General features: G+C 47.9%; 1 protein-coding gene across 7 annotated transcripts; it reads left to right on the top strand.

Moving 5' to 3' along the window:
- The first annotated feature begins 2,664 nt into the window (after positions 1-2,664).
- On the top strand, positions 2,665-15,601 carry C10H12orf43 (chromosome 10 C12orf43 homolog). 7 transcript variants are annotated; one of them, XM_009248323.4, is made up of 6 exons: positions 2,665-2,833; positions 7,907-7,949; positions 8,131-8,229; positions 12,648-12,721; positions 13,929-14,019; positions 14,533-15,601. In XM_009248323.4, the coding sequence occupies exons 1-6, from the start codon at positions 2,689-2,691 to the stop codon at positions 14,876-14,878; spliced, it is 798 nt and encodes a 265-aa protein (XP_009246598.2). In that variant the 5' UTR covers positions 2,665-2,688; the 3' UTR covers positions 14,879-15,601. The 7 variants fall into 7 exon arrangements, with proteins under 7 accessions (XP_009246598.2, XP_002823917.3, XP_063568340.1 ...); XM_002823871.6 differs by having other exon boundaries at positions 14,530-15,601; XM_024257199.3 differs by lacking the exon at positions 2,665-2,833 and adding an exon at positions 6,400-6,657 and having other exon boundaries at positions 14,530-15,601.
- Positions 15,602-16,093: the final 492 nt, after the last annotated feature.

Raw genomic sequence — 16,093 nt, 5'->3', positions numbered from 1 at the left:
TGTGATCCACCCATCTTGGCCTCCCACAGTGCTGGGATTACAGGTGTGAGCCACCACCCCTGGCCTCTGGGGTCTCTTTTATGAGGGCATTGATCCAGTTCATGAGGGCTCAGGACCCATTATGTAGTTGAAAGATTCTCCGTGGGGCCTGAAAGCTTAAGAGAATGAATGACCCCTCCCTCCTCGGGCCCAGTCCCAAGGCGCAAGGCCACTTGCGCCAGCAGCATGCGTCAGCAAGATAGCAGAAGCAGGAAGAGAGCTGGCCACATACCCCCCGAAGACTGAGAGAGAGGTCGTCTGGGTACAACGTAGCAGTTACATCAGACTGAGACACTTCCTGTTTACAGGAGACTATAAAATCCCTGCCCTGTCATCATTTGGTGCGGACGCCATTTTAAGCCTCAGCCCACCTGCACACATACTGCCTCGTGTTGTCTGTTGGCGGCGCTGTTGGGGTTCGAACTAATACAAGACCCTTTCACTAATTACTTCCCAGAGGTCCCACCTCCTAATACCATCACCTTGGGAGTGAGGACTTTTTGGAAATTATCAGTATCAAAATGGAGTCACTTATGTCAAACCCTAACAGATGCCTGTCACAAAAATTATCTCAAGAAGTTCCTAAAATCTGCAGTATTATAGATAAGCCACTTGCACAAGAATATTTGCCTAACAGTGGGTGTCTCCACAATAAGCTAATGCCAACTCCTGCAACAGGCTCCTGTAATCAACGGTACTTGTTTCAAAGAAGCTTATGTGGACTTTGTCTTTTCTCCTTGCCACAACCTCTTTTAATGTGCCTGCAGTCCACTATAGCATGCATATCTCAAATTGCAACTCCTTGCAATTCTTGAATAAATGCTTTATTTTGGAGAGTCAGTCTCTCTGTTATTTATTTTACGGTGTCAATTTTAACATATGAATTTTGGAGGAACACAAACATTCAGACCATATCAGTCACCTTCCTCTTCTTTGAAATAGAAAAGCTCAAGGCCAGAGAGTTTATTTTAGTAAAGTTTTGACATACCTGTCTTCAAAGATAAAACATGAAACAGCATTCCACAGACAAAAGTAAAGTGATTTTGTTCATCCTTCACTGTGAGGTATTTTAACCACAGAGATTCTAATTTTTTGGTCTTGGATGGATCCTGGAAGTCAGTATTGTTTTTAAGTTCCCTAGAACTTAAAAACCTAGAAAACTAGGTGTTTTTCAGACCAAACCATGCATCTGAATCACCCAGGACAGTGCCTCTGAAACTTTAATAAGCACACAAATCACCAAGAGATCTTGTTAAAATGCAAATTCTGATTCAGTGGGTTTGTGGTGGAGCCCAGGATTCTGCATTTCTTTTTTTCTTTCTTTTTTTAGAGACAAGGTCTGGCTATGTAGCCCAGGCAGGGTGCAGTGGCACCATCAGAGGTCACTGCAACCTTGAACTCCTGGACTCAGGCCATCCTCCTGCCTTAGTCTCCAGAGAAACTAGGACTACAAGGTGCACACCACCAAGGATTCTGCATTTCTTTTTTTCTTTTCTTTTTTTTTTTGAGATGGAGTCTTGCTTTGTCACCCAGGCTGGAGTGCAATGGTGCTATCTTGGCTCACTGCAACCTCCGCCTTCCAGGTTCAAGCGATTCTCCTGCCTCAGCCTCCAGAGTAGCTGGGATTACAGGTGCCCGCCACGACGCCTGGCTAATTTTTGTATTTTTAGTAGAGATGGGGTTTCACCATGTTGGTCAGGCTAGTCTCGAACTCCTGACCTCATGATCTGCCCGCCTCGGCCTCCCAAAGTGTTGGGATTACAGATGTGAGCCACCGTGCCTGGACAGGATTCTGCATTTCTTTTCTTTCTTTTTTTTTTTTTTTTGAGACAGAGTCTCACTTTGTTGCCCAGGCTGGAGTGCAGTGGCACGATCTCGGCTCACCTCAACCTCCACCTCCCAGGTTCAAGTGATTTTCCTGCCTCAGCCTCCCGAGTAGCTGGGACTACAGGTGCGTGCCACCATGCCCAGCTAATTTTTGTATTTTTAGTAGAGATGGGGTTTCACTATGTTGGCCAGGCTGGTCTCGAACTCCCGACCTTGTGATCTGCCCCCCTCAGCCTCCCAAAGTGTTGGGATTACACGCGTGAGCCACCGCACCCGGCCTGGATTCTGCATTAGCTCCCAGGTGTTACCAATGCTTCTGGCTCATGGACTATATTCTAAGTAGTAAGGCCCTAGGCTATTAAAGGAAATACAGATTCCTGGATTCCACTTATCAGAGATTCTGATTCTGTTAGTATTTTTTGTGAGACCCAAAAGTCTGCAGTTTAACCAGCTCTCTAAGGTGTTTCTTAGGCCCAGCTGGACTGGGAAATTACTAGAATAAATGACATTGAATCAAAACCTGGGCACTAATCCTGGGTCTGTCATTAACTCCTTAGGAGATTCCCTTCCCCTCTGGAGATCTCGTCATCAAGAAATGATTGGAGAAGTTAATCTCTTAGGCCCTTCTAGCTCTTGCCTTTGAGAACCGCCCACCTCCCCATTCCCACCTGGTATCCCCAACCCAGTACAGTTCATGGCCAATGGCGGTCCAAGCCTTGGAACTACAATCCCCACAATGCCTCGCGCCTCTCCTCTCACGTGAGGTCGTGCAGGAGGCTTGATAACGGCGGTGTTCTCCACAATCCTTTGCGGTGGTTCAAGATGGAGGCGCCCAGTGGCACTGTGAGCGATTTGGAAAGTAGTAACAGCAGTAGCGATGCGGAGGAGCTGGAGCGGTGCCGCGAGGCGGCAATGCCGGCCTGGGGGTTGGAGCGTCGCCCGCATGTGGCAGTGAAGCCAAGAGCCGGTAGGATACTATGTCTGGGGAGACCGGCTGAGGGGCGTGGGATCTTCCCCCGGAGCCTGAGAGGATGGATGGTGAGGAGAGAGTCACTGGGACTGGACTTCCTTCCCCGAGAGAGCTCCAGGGACTGGGTGTAGTGCAGATTGAAAGCATGGGCAGGTGCAGTAGGGAGGGTATTTCATTATCCCAGTCGGGGAAACTGAGGTACCCAAATGTCTTTTGATTCTCCTTCCTTGGGTCTATCCTCACTGCCCCACACTGGGAAGGCCGCCGTCTCTTCGAGATAACTGCAACAGCCCCCTCCCGGTATTCTCGCAGCCAGCCTTTCCCCACCTCCAACACGTTCTCCCACCCTGGAGGTTGTTGTCAAGAGCAGTGCCCAGCACATCACTCTGACCGTGACTCCCTAGTGCCCTGGGAATAAATACAGAACCCCGCAACATCAAGGGGCCTAATCATGGATAGAACCCAAGGGTTCTTTCTATTCATCTCTGACTGAATTTTAGCATCTCTTTCAGTCATGCAAGCACTAAGCCACAATAGTTCTGGCAATACCGTTACTTTATCCCAACAGAAGTCATAGATTTTCATATCTCATTACAATCTTTGCAGATACAGATATCAATATATCATTTTATTGATAATAAGACATTGGGAAAAAAGTCATTTACACTCATCCCTGATTTAAAATGTGCCACTCTAATTTTTAGACCCATCTCTATATCTAAGATGTAAGAAGCACATACATCACAAGTTTGGTTGTTTACTATCATGATAATTAAATTTTGGTATCATTGATTTTGTTTGTAATCCTATATGTTGCATTTCATGCATTTAAAACATTACTCTGAGAAGAGAACCAGGCTTCACCAGGCTGTTAGAGAAGGCTATGGCAAAGCAAGGTTAAGAACCGCTGGATTTGTTTAAAAGGACTTACAAGCACTTTGGTGATCCATTGCCTTCCTCTCCCTTCCTTCCCTCCTGCCATACTGCGCTTCCTGTAGGTAGCTTCCAGACCATAGTCTGCCGCCCTCGCCCCCTAGTACCATAACCACAGTTTTCTCTGCAAGTTCTATTTACAGATCTGCCTTTCCATCTCACTCATTAGCAGTGGGAACTTGAGCAAAGTACTTAAATCTCACTGTACCTAAATGTCCTCATCTGTACAGTGCAGGTAGTGATAGTACCCACCCCATAAGGTTGAGAAGTAACTGAGATAATGCAATCTACAGTGCTTGGCACATCTTAAAGGCCCAATACATGGTGGCAAATATGTGATTGGTCTTTCCACATGGACTGCTTTCCTCCTCCTGCCTAATTCTTGCTCTTTTTTTTTTCAAGACTAGGTCTCATTCCGTTACCGAGGCTGACACAATCATGGCTCATTGCAACCTCGACCTCCCCCTGCTCAGATGATCCTCCCACCTCAGCCTCCCAAGTAGCTGAGACTACAGATGTATAGTCCCAGCTACTTTTTGTATTTTTTGTAGAGATGGGGTTTTGCCACGTTGCCCAGGCTGGTCTCGAACTCCTGGGCTCAAGTGATCCTCCCTTCTCAACCTTCAAAGTGCTGAGATTACAGGTGTGAGCCACCATGCCCGGCTTCTAGTTTTGTTTGTTTGTTTTTGCATTTTTTTTTTGACATGGAATTTCACTCTTGTTGCCCAGACTGCAGTGCAATAGCACGATCTCAGCTTACTGCAACCTCTGCCTCCTGGGTTCAAGTGATTCTCCTGCCTCAGCCTCCCTAGTAGCTGGGATTACAGGCGCCTGCCACCACGCCCAGCTAATTTTTTGTATTTTTAGTACAGACAGGGTTTCACCGTGTTGGCCAGGCTGGTCTCGAACTCCAGACCTCAGGCAATCCACCTGCCTCGGCCCTCCAAAGTGCTGGGATTACAGGTGTGAGCCACTGCGCCTGGTCTTTTTTTTCTTTTTGAGACGGAGTCTCGCTCTGTTACCAAGGCTGGAGTGCAATGGCGCGATCTTGGCTCCCTGCAACCTCCGCCTCCCAGGCTCAAGCAATTCTCCTGCCTCAGCCTCCTAAGTAGCTGGGATTACAGGCACCTGCCACCAGGCCCAGCTAATTTTTTTTTTTGTATTTTTATTAGAGACAGGGTTTCACCGTGTTGGCCAGGCTGGTCTCGAACTTATGACCTCAGGTGATCTGCCCACCGTGGCCTCCCAAAGTGCTGGGATTACAGGCATAAGCCACCACACCCAGCCTAGATTACATTCTTGAGTGCGTCTAGTAATAGCCACCAGGAGTTGAGAATTTACTTTTTGCCCCTGTTCTAAACACTTTGTATTTGTTGTCTGTTTTCATCTTCCCAGCAATGCCACAAAAGGGTGTATTAGCCCCATTTTACAGAAAACTGATGCTCATAATGGTGAAATAACTTGGCCAAGGTTGTCCAATTTGTGAGTGGCAGAACCGCATAAATCCAGGCCTACCTGACTCCAAGTCCATGCTCTTCATTGCTGCTGTGCCACTCTGCCATGGACAAGTGTCTATTGTGGTCAAAACTCCCACCCTTTGGTCCATGACTATGTGGAAATATAGGTCACTATTTTATTTATGTAACCTCTAGAGACAGCTCTTAAATCCAGTGATGAACTGGTCACTCAAACCACTTTAATTTTAGGGTAGCATATACTTTGATTTATTTTTCTGACAATCAATTCAAACCAAGATATTATGGCAGGATCTGGGGATATAAAGATAAAAAGAGGCAGACCATGTATTCAAGTAGCTTACAAATCCAGGAAGGGGATGGGTATGGAAACAGTGTCCACAAAACTGACTCCAGAAGGTTGGTAATCGTATTCCCATTTTATAGAAAAACAAAGGCTCAGGGAGATAAAGTGACTTGCCTAGCATCACACAGCTTGGTGGCAGAGCCAGGACTCAACTGAACCGTCTCCCTCTGTAATACTGTTTCTGTTCCCTGACGGTACCTCACCTTCATCACACTGTAGTCATGATGGAAGAGATGCTCTTCTTCCGAGTGATTATGTGCTGAAGACGAAAGACCAGGTCTTTAAAGACTGTCCATCCAGGCCCCCACATTACCCACCTTCAGGAGCATGGGGCATGTTTAGCATCTTGTGTTGTGCTCTGGAGTACAGTGACATCGACCACAACGTACTAGGACACAGATGCAATGTGTATGGGTGATGACATAAACACAGCAGTGCCCCCATGGAGCTGTTTCATTCACCATGGCCCTCCACTGGGCCCGGAGCTACCAAGTGTCCACTTTGTTCAGTTGGCCCCTTAAATATACAAGCACGTTTTGTCTTGTTAGTTAAGTCAGAAACCTCATAGCTAACTTTCACTCATTTCTCACGCCCTGTAGTCAGTCCATCAGTGAATCCTATTGACTCCATCTTTTTTTTTTTTTTTTAGACGGAGTCTCGCTCTGTCACCAGGCTGGAGTGCAGTAGCATGATCTTGGCTCACTGCAACCTCCGCCTCCTGGGTTCAAGCGATTCTCCTGCCTCAGCTTCTCAAGTAGTTGGGACTACAGGTGTGTGCCACCACACCCAGCTAATTTTTGTATTTTTTAGTAGAGACGGGGTTTCACCATGTTGACCAGGATGATCTCGATCTCGTGACCTCGTGATCTGCCCGCCTCGGCCTCCCAAAGTGCTGGGATTACAGGCGTGAGCCACCGCGCCCGGCCTTGACTCCATCTTAAAAGTGCATCTATCTGGAGTCCAGCCAATTCTCACCACATCAATTACTGCAGCAGACTCCGTGTTCCTGCCTTTGCCCCAACAGTCTCACGCTGCACAGCAGCCAAAGATGTTCTGTCAAAACCCAGGTCAGTTTATGTCCTTCCTCTGCTCAGTTCCAGAGCTCCTCCTCCTCAAAGTCCAGGTCCTCCCGTTGGCCCATGTCAGGGCCCTTCATGATTTGGCCCCTCTGAGTTCTCCATCTCTGCTGCTCCCGGTTTACTGGGCGGGCTCTGGTCACACTGACCTCTTTGCTGGTTCTAAACACACAAAGCAGGCTCCAGTCTCAGGGCCTTTGCAGATGCTTTCCCTCTGCCTGGAAGGCTGTGTCCCACATGTCCACTTGGTTCACTCCCTCTCCTCTCTCAAATATCTGTTCAAATGTTGCCTTATCAATGAAGCCCTCTCTGCCCACCTTTATATAACAATCCCCAGCCTAACACTCCCCGCCTCTCTCGCCTACTTTGTTTCTGTTTTTTTCCATACGCTTACCATTATCCAACTTTACATTTTGTTTATGTATGTGTGTTTATCATCTCTCTCCACCAACTAGAATGTAAGCTCCTGCAGACAGTGGTAGTCGAGTAAGTTGCTCAGCAATGACAACACCTGGTTAATAAAAGGCATTCAGTATCTGGTTTGAGGGAATGACCAAAAGGCCAGGCATCCCCACTGTTTTGGCTTGAAAAATGTGATCCACAAAAGAGCCACTTTCTCTCTCTGTCTTCCATGGCACTTAGCACACAGCCAGGCAGGCATTAAACTGTGCATTCAAATCACACTTAGACCTGCCTGTTCAGCACAGCGTGGTGGTTAAGAGGGGGCTCAGGAGTCAGATGGCCTGGGCCCTCAGCCCACCCCTGTCACTTATTAGGTATTTGACTCTGGCCAAGTTATTTTACATCTCTTTGACATTTCTTCTGCAAAATGGGATAATTGTAACCCCTCCAATTGGGTTGTTGGGAAGATTCACTGAGTTATATGTGTTATATATATTTTAAGTTACATATATAACTATTTTAAGTTTTATGTATATATAACTAAGTTATATATATAACTATTTTAAGTTATATAACTAAGTTATATATATAAAAAATGTACTTACATAAAATATGTAACTATATTATAGACATATATAACTAAATTATATATGTAACTATTTGAAGTTATGGATATATAACTATTTGAAGTTATATATAAATATAATATATATGAGTTACATATGTATGTATATATATGAGTTATATGTATTTTAAGCTGCTGAAAATAGTGCCTGGCACGCATTTGTTGTTGGTCATTGTTTCCTCTATAAATGCCCTAATTTTCATTTTTCCACAGGTGCTGCAAATAACCAGTTGTCAACCTCCCAACCGAGCCTCAGGTATTATGCACTTTGGGTTCAAGTTTCACTTATTCATTCAACAAATACTGATCCCCTGCGTGTGCCAGATGCTAGGCTACATGCCTGGCATTTCCAGGTGAACAAGACACACATGGTCCCTGCGCTCATGGGGACAGCTTCTGAGCAGGCAGGAAGTGAGGTCTCTTTGTGTGTGTTGTAGGCATAAGGTCGATGAGCATGAACAAGATGGCAATGAGCTTCAGACCACCCCTGAATTCCGAGCCCACGTAGCCAAGAAGCTGGGAGCCCTGCTGGACAGGTAAACAAAGGTGCAGTTTCTCCTCTCCTGCCCTTGTTAATATGAACAGCAATGGCTCACGTTGGCTGAGTGCTCACGGTGTCCAGGCTGGCACGGTAGCAGGCACCTGGCATATGTCATCTCCCTGCATTCATAAACAACATTATCATGTGGGTCCTGTTGTTACCTTTATTCTCCAGGTGAGGAAACAGGCTGTCAGCAAGGAGACATGTTTGCTTGAAGTCACATCATCGTCGTAGCTACCATTTACTGAGCCAACTGTTTGTGGCCAGGCTCTGTGCTAAGTGCTTGATGTCCATTTTCTCATTTAATCCTTCTGATGACTCTGAGAGGTAGGGACTGTTATCATTCCCACTGTACAGGTGGGTAACTGAGGCTCAGAGAGGCAAAGTCATTTGCCCAGGGGATGGTGCTACTAAGTGACAGGATTCAGAACCCAGGAGGGAACAGAATTGGGCTTCCAACCCAAGTGCGTCTGACTCCAAGCCCACATTTTTTTGTTTTGTTTTGTTTTTTGAGACAGAGTCTTGCTCTGCTGGCGTGCAGTGGCACAATCTTGGCTCACTGCAGCCTCCACCTTCTGGGTTCAAGCGATTCTCATGCCTCAGCCTCCCAAGTAGCTGGGATTACAGGCACCCGCCACCACACCAGGCTAATTTTTGTGTTTAGTAGAGACGGGGTTTCACCATGTTGACCAGGCTGATCTCGAACTCCTGACCTCAAGTGATCTGCCTGCCTTGGCCTCCCAAAGTGCTGGGATTACAAGCGTGAGCCACTGTGCCGGGCCAAGCCCATGTTCTTAACCCCGCATTATCCTGCAACCTTGAGAGTAAGAGAGGAACATCGAGAAGCTCATTCCCGCCACGAGGGCAAGGAAGGACCGTGTTCCTATTTCTTGGGTGCCTTCTGTGTGCTAGACGCTGTGCCAGGTCTCTATCTTACATTCTCAGCACAGGTTGATAACCCAGTCGGTAAGGATTCAGGTTGGCATTCCTAAAGTAGGTGTCAAGGAAGACAACCTGTTTCAGTCCGTATGGGCTGCTATAACGAGATAACATAAACTGGGTAGCTTATAAACAAAATCAATGGATTTCTCACATTTTGGAGGCTGAGAAGTCCAAGATCAAGGCACCAGCAGATTCAGTGTCTGGGGAGAGCCCTCTTGCCAGTACAGATGGCGCCTTCCTACTGTGTCCTCACATAGTGGAATGGGTGAGGGGTGTCTCTCAGACCTTTTTTATAGGAGCACCAATTTCATTCATGAAGGCTCCACCCTCACGACCTAATCACCTCTCAAAGGCCCCCATCTCCTAATCCTAATACCTTGGGTTGAGGATTTCTCTTTTTCTTTTCTTTTTTTGGTGACAGAGTCTCCCTCTGGAGCACAGTGGCGCAATCTCGGCTCACAGCAACCTCCACTTCCTGGGTTCAAGCGATTTTCATGCCTCAGCCTCCTGAGTAGCTGGGGTTACAGGTGCGCACCCACCATGCTTGGCTAATTTTTTGTACTTTTTGCATTTTTAGTAGAAATGGGTTTTCATTATGTTGGCCAGGCTGGTCTCGAACTCCTGACTTCAAGTGATCCACCTGGCTCGGCCTCCCAGAGTGCTGGGATTGCAGGTGTAAGCCACCATGCCCAGCTGGGGTGAGGATTTCACCATAAGAATTTGGGGAGGACGCAAACATTTGGATTCTAGCACTAGCCCAAAGCGTGGCTCTAGAAAAAAGGAGGTCCAACAGCAAAGAAGTGTGAGAAACACTGCAATCTACATACCTCCACATGTCCTTGCAGACTGCAAGCCATAGTAGTATATTCAAGGCTCTGAGAATTCCTGTAGTGAAGAGACCTGTGTAACTGTTTAGCCTAGCATTTTCCAAACTTGTTTGACCACAGTGCCTTTGTTCCATGGAAGACCAGTCAACAACCTGTGGAACAGGTCTTGGGATACACTGGTCTAGACCTGTTCCTGACTGGCAGAGCCCTGGCAGGGTTTTGAAAGGGAGATGAGGCAGGATTTGGGGCCATTGTCATTCCAATCGAAGTAGATATCAAAAAGGACAAATGAGCCTTCCCAAAGTGTGAACCAGCTATTCTCCCGAGACAGAATGATGGGCCAGAGCCCCGCAGCCTGAACCCCACAGGGTTCCCCTCAATTGGAGAATGTAGAGGAGGTGTTTAGGAAGGCAGCTGCATTTCAGCCTGTGGGAGCAGTTTTCCTTTGTGACTCTCTGGCTTCAGGCTGAACAGGGCCTGCTTGGCATTGCACTGAGTCACAGAGATGTTTCTGCAGTAGAAATGCCAGTCAGCCATGGTTAGAATATTCCCTGCAGCGTTTTCATGTTTCTCCAAAGAAATCTAAATGATACCTTAGGCCAGGCATGGCAGCTCATGCCTCTGATCCCAGCACTTTGGGAGGCTGAAGCGGGTGGATCATTTGAGGACAGGAGTTCGAGACCAGCCTGGCCAACATGGTGAGACCCCATCTCTACTAAAAATGCAAAAATTAGCTGGGCATGGTGGCGTGCACCTGTTATCCCAGCTACTTGGGAGGCTGAGGTAGGAGAATCGTTTGAACCCAGGATGCAGAGGTTGCAGTGAGCTGAGATCATGCCACTGCACTCCAGCCTGGGTGACAGAGTGAGACCCCATCTCAAAAAAAAAAAAGAAATGTAAATGATACTGCATTTGGTCCCTAGTGTTAGGTCAGTGTCTCTCAACCTTGGCGCTACTGACATCTTTGAGTAGCATTTGTCGTGGGGGTCTATCCTTCTTCCCATTATAGGATGTTTACCAACATCCCTGTCCTCTACCTACTAGATGATAGTAGCATTCACCCCACCAGTTGTGACATCCAAAAATGTCTCCAGACATTGCCAAATGCCCCTGGTGGCCACCATTGAACCACTGTGTGGGGTCAAGAACAGGTGCCTGGGTGGCATCATCTCTATTACCCTCTCCCCAGGTTGCTTTTCCTGAACAGGGCTTGGGGGGGCGCCTTTGGCATACAGGAAGGGAGGTTAGGGAAAGCACCCAGGGCATTGCTGCGTCTGCCTCGAGGGCATTGCTGAGAGCCTTGTTCTCTGCCATGCACAGTGGCATCTCCATCCGCACTCACCAGACACATGCTTCCTGGCCTTGTGCCTCTAGAGAAATGTGGTTTATTTTTATGTTAGAGATCCTGTGAAGGCCGAAGCTTTTCTTGATGACAGTCATCATCTGCATCATCATCATAGCTACCATTTACTGAGCAGCTACTTGTGGCCAGGCCGTGTGCCACAAGTGCTTGATATCCATTTTCCCCTTCAATCCTTGTGACAACCTTAAGAGGTAGGGACCTTCATCGTTCCCACTGCACAGGTGGATAACAGAGGCTCAGAGAGATAAAGTCGTTTGCTTAAGGGACATAGCTAATAAGTGACAAAACCAGGATTCAAAACCCAGGTCTCTGAAGTCTGAATGAGGTCTATGAACTGGATCAATTTGCATTTCCTAGTTGTGATATTGTACTATAGTGAGGCACAGTGTTACCATTGTGAGAAAATGGATGGAGGGTCTATGGAACCTCTGCATTATTTGTTGCTACTGCATGTCTACAATTATCTCCAATTTCTTTTAATTAAAAAAAAAAATTTAAAAATAGGTCTGCCCTGCTCCAGAAGCTGTCCTCTGAACCAGTTTTCTAGATTGGTCATATTTCCCTTTTCATGCTTGCTGCTAGGAAGCTCAGAGCAAAATGTATGCCCTCTCTCTAACAAGTGTATAGGACTTCCTGACTACATTTCTAGGTCTTTCTGTTCCTCTTGCCCTTATATCTCTTTGTCCTATTTGAAATTGCATTCATTTTGTTAAATTCTTTTTTTTTTTTTTGGAGATGGAGTCTTGCTCTGTCGCCCAGGCTGGAGCGCAGTGGCGCAATCTCAGTTCACTGCAAGCTCCGCCTCCCAGGTTCACGCCATTCTCCTGCCTCAGCCTCCCAAGTAGCTGGGACTACAGGCGCCCGCCACCACGCCTGGCTAATTTTTTGTATTTTTAGTAGAGATGGGGTTTCACTGTGTTAGCCAGAATGGTCTCGATCTCCTGGCCTCATGATCTGCCCGCCTCAGCCTCCCAAAATGCTAGGATTACAGGCATGAGCCACCATGCCTGGCCTCATTTTGTTTTACTATGTCTTTAAAACTTCTTCAACACTTACTGGAATAAAGTGGGCTTTAAAGAAATGAAGCACCGCAGTTCGCATGGCAGAGGCTGGTCAGCATGTTGTAACCAGACCATCAGCCCTCTTACTAGGCCTGCACGCTTTTGCTTTTGCATTTACAATCACATGCCCCATCCCCTCCACTTGAAAAAGAATTTTTTTAATTATTTTTGTTGTTATCCAAAAATCTCATCTTAAATCAACCATCTCCTCTCCCTGTAGCTTCATTACCATCTCAGAAGCAGCAAAGGAGCCAACAAAAGCTAAGGTACAGAAAGCTGCTTCAGAGGATGATGGTGAGTGGTTATACTTAATAGAAGCTATCATTTATTAAGCACCTAATGTGTGTCTGGAGCTGGGCAAAACAGTTTTGGTATATTCTTTTTTTTAGATAGGAACTCGCTCTGCCACCTAGGCTGGAGTGCAGTGGAGCGATTACAGCTCGATGCAGCCTCAACCTCCCGGACCCAAGCAGTCCTCCCACCTCAACTTCCTGAGTAGCTGGGACCACAGACACACACCACCACCCCTGGCTAATTATTTATTTTCTTTAGAGACAGGATCTCGCTATGTTGCCCAGGCTGGTCTTGAACTCCTGGCCTCAAGCCATCTGCCCACCTTAGCCTTCCAAAGTTCTGGGACTACAGGTGTGCACCACCACACCTGGCTAATTTTTGTATTTTTTTTAGAGACAGGGTTCTGTCATGTTGCCCAGGCTGGTCCTGGCCTCAAGCTGTCCTCCCGCCTCAGACTCCCAAAGTGCTGGGGTTACAGGCATGAGCCACCACACCATTCTTTCATCTGCTCAGCCCCTGTGGTGAGGCAGGTATTATGACTGAACCCCATGTACAGACAAGGAGACTGAGGCCCTGAGAAACGAAGTCATTTGCCTGAGGTGGCCTTGTCTGTGTCACCCTGAGCAGGAGCACTTTACTGCTGCCCTCCACAGCCTCGCCCATCTGCGTCTGTCCTGTACCAACACATTGCCACTTTGAAGGCTGCCTTAGGTCAGGAGCTCAAGTGCTGACTTCCAGAAGCCTCTGAGGGCTTGCTGAGCTGATGTGGCTGCTGGCTCCTGCTCCAGCGCGCCCTCCACTGGCTCCATCAGGCATCAGCACGACTCTTGGCAGATGCAGAATCACTTTGTAGTTAGACGACCGATTCCTGGGTCTTTGCCTCTGGACCAGGAGCTCCTGAGGGCAGAGGCGGGCACCTTCAGCACCTGGCACCTGGGAGGAGGGGCTGGCATCTGGGGGTGCTGACGCTGCCCCTTTTTTTTTGTTTGGTTGGTTGGGTTTTTTTGTTATTGTTTCTTTTTAAAATTTTTTTAATTTGTGTCTTTTTAAAATTTTTTTCTTTTTTGTTTCTCTATTTTTTCTTTCTTTGTTTCTTTTGTTTTCCTTTTTAAAATTTTTTCTTTTTTGTTTCTTTTTTGTTTTGTTTTGTTTATGTTTCTTTTTGTTTTGTTTTGTTTTTGTTTGACTCTGCCCCTTTGAATCTTAGGTTTCCGCCTTTTCTTCACATCTGTCCCTGGAGACCGTGAGAAGGAAGAGTCTCCCCAACCCCGCCGAAAGCGACAGCCCTCCAGCTCCAGGTGAGAACTCACACCTCTCCTCACGTCCCCTCCTTTTTTCTCCTCTTCTGTCTCGGTGGGTTCCCCGGAATAGCCAAGCAGACTCCAGTCAGGACCAGGCCAAGGCAGCGACCCTGTCAGGCAGCTAGAGAAATCGTGAGCTCAGCGGGAGAGAAAGCCCTCTTGGCGGCGGCTTTGGATGTTTACTGCTTTTGAGCACCTGTCTTGGGCCAGACACCTCACTTGATCATAGTTGCTTCCTGGGACATCCCTGGGAGGCCTGGACTCTGTTAAGATCCCCATTTTATAGATGATACAGTCAGAGAGGTTAAGTCACTTAAGGAGGTCACAAGGCTGCTACGCCCAGAAGCCAGTATTGGAAGCCAGGTTGGCCTCACTCCCAAGCCTGAACTCACTACCTGCCTCCCTCTGCGGCCACCTTCTGGTGACCTGGACCGAGGGAGGACAGCGAGAGGCAGCTCTGGGGCTGTGTCCTGACTCCAGCTAACCCAGGGTACCCTCTTGTTGCAGCAGTGAGGACAGTGACGAGGAGTGGCGGCGGTGCCGGGAGGCAGCTGTGTCGGCGTCCGACATTCTGCAGGAGTCAGCCATCCACAGCCCTGGCACAGTGGAGAAGGAGGCAAAGAAGAAAAGGAAGTTGAAAAAGAAAGCCAAGAAGGTGGCCAGTGTCGACTCGGCTGTCGCTGCCACCACTCCCACCAGCATGGCCACAGTCCAGAAGCAGAAGTCAGGTGAGCTCAACGGGGACCAGGTGTCACTTGGGACCAAAAGGAAGAAAAAGAAGAAAAAGGCAAAGAAGGCCAGCGAGGCCTCTCCATTCCCACCAGCAAAGAGTGCCACAGCTGTACCTGCAAACTGAACCCAGCCGTGGGCACAGGGCTCAGCCAGCTCCAAGGACAAGGTGCCCCCCCCCGCCCCGGGGACAAGGAATTTCCAAGCTCCACCTCCCTCTCCAAGTTCAAGGACTGGGCTGGCAAACCCAGACTGCCCATGAGACCCTGATGGTGATGAGGGCTTGCTCGAGAGTTGGGCCAAAAAAGTGGCTGTAGGGTGAGAAGCCCAATCAAGGCCTGCCCCTCTGTGCTCCCACAGAGGGCTGGCGGGGGGCGCTGTGGTTCCAGAACATTTCATGACCTCAGGAAAAAAGGAACCTTCCGGTTATTTGAGACTAATGGCCAAGTGGTGAAACCTCCATCTCCCTAGAACCGTCTGCGGTGGGCAGGGGAAGGGAGACCTTCCTCACCACCTCCTTAGCCTGGTGTGAGAAACAGTTTTTAGAAAATGAGAGAAGGGATCCCCAAGAGGCCAAGGCCCAGAGAAGCTTTTGTTCTTCTCTCCTTAGCCCACATAGACTCCACAGGATTGTCTGAGAAAGGAGAGCTTTTTCACCCCTGGCTTTCTAGAATTTTCTTTGTCTGCATTTGTGAATATACCACACATGATGGTGTCTCTGAGCCGACCAGATTATGGAAACTCAATTGTCAGAGGACCCAAAACAAAACTTAAGAGTGATTTGGATATTGCCTCTCTGTCAATGCTGAACCTTAAGACATTTTAAGTAAACATCCTCCTCCTCTCTACACCCCCAGGATTTGTGCATTCACCCCACCCAAGACTTCAGGAAGTGTCATAGCACTCGTGGACTAGGTTTCATGGGAGAAAGGCATTCTGCACGAAGTAGAAGCTTGTGGCTGGGTGCAGTGGCTCACGCCTGTAATCCAAGCATTTTGGGAGGCCAAGGAGGGTGGATCAATTGAGGCCAGGAGTTTGAGACCAGCCTGGCCAACATGGCGAGACCCCAACTCTACTAAAAATACAAAAATTAGCTGAGCATGTTGACACACGCCCGTAATCCCAGCTACTCAGGAGGCTGAGGTAGGAGAATCGCTTGAACCCAGGAGGTAGAGGTTGCAGTGAGCCGAGATTGCGCCACTGCACTCTAGCCTAGGCAATGGAGCAAGACCCTATCTCAAAAAAAAAAAAGAAAAGAAATAGAAGCTCATGGCCAGGCATGGTGGCTCACACCTGTAATCCCAGCACTTTGGGAGGCCGAGGCAGGTGGATCACCTGAGCC

Source organism: Pongo abelii, chromosome 10, assembly GCF_028885655.2.
Source record: "Pongo abelii isolate AG06213 chromosome 10, NHGRI_mPonAbe1-v2.0_pri, whole genome shotgun sequence".
Taxonomy (NCBI): Eukaryota; Metazoa; Chordata; class Mammalia; order Primates; family Hominidae; genus Pongo; species Pongo abelii.
This window is presented reverse-complemented; position numbering and strand designations above follow the sequence as displayed.

Bases quoted from the DNA above. Each gene is read 5' to 3' on its own strand.
- C10H12orf43 (XM_002823871.6), top strand. From the start codon at position 2,689: ATGGAGGCGCCCAGTGGCACTGTGAGCGATTTGGAAAGTAGTAACAGC. The intron at 2,834-7,906 runs GTAGGATACTAT...ATTTTTCCACAG, and splicing joins GGCAGTGAAGCCAAGAGCCG to GTGCTGCAAATAACCAGTTG. The intron at 8,230-12,647 runs GTAAACAAAGGT...CTCTCCCTGTAG, and splicing joins CTGGGAGCCCTGCTGGACAG to CTTCATTACCATCTCAGAAG.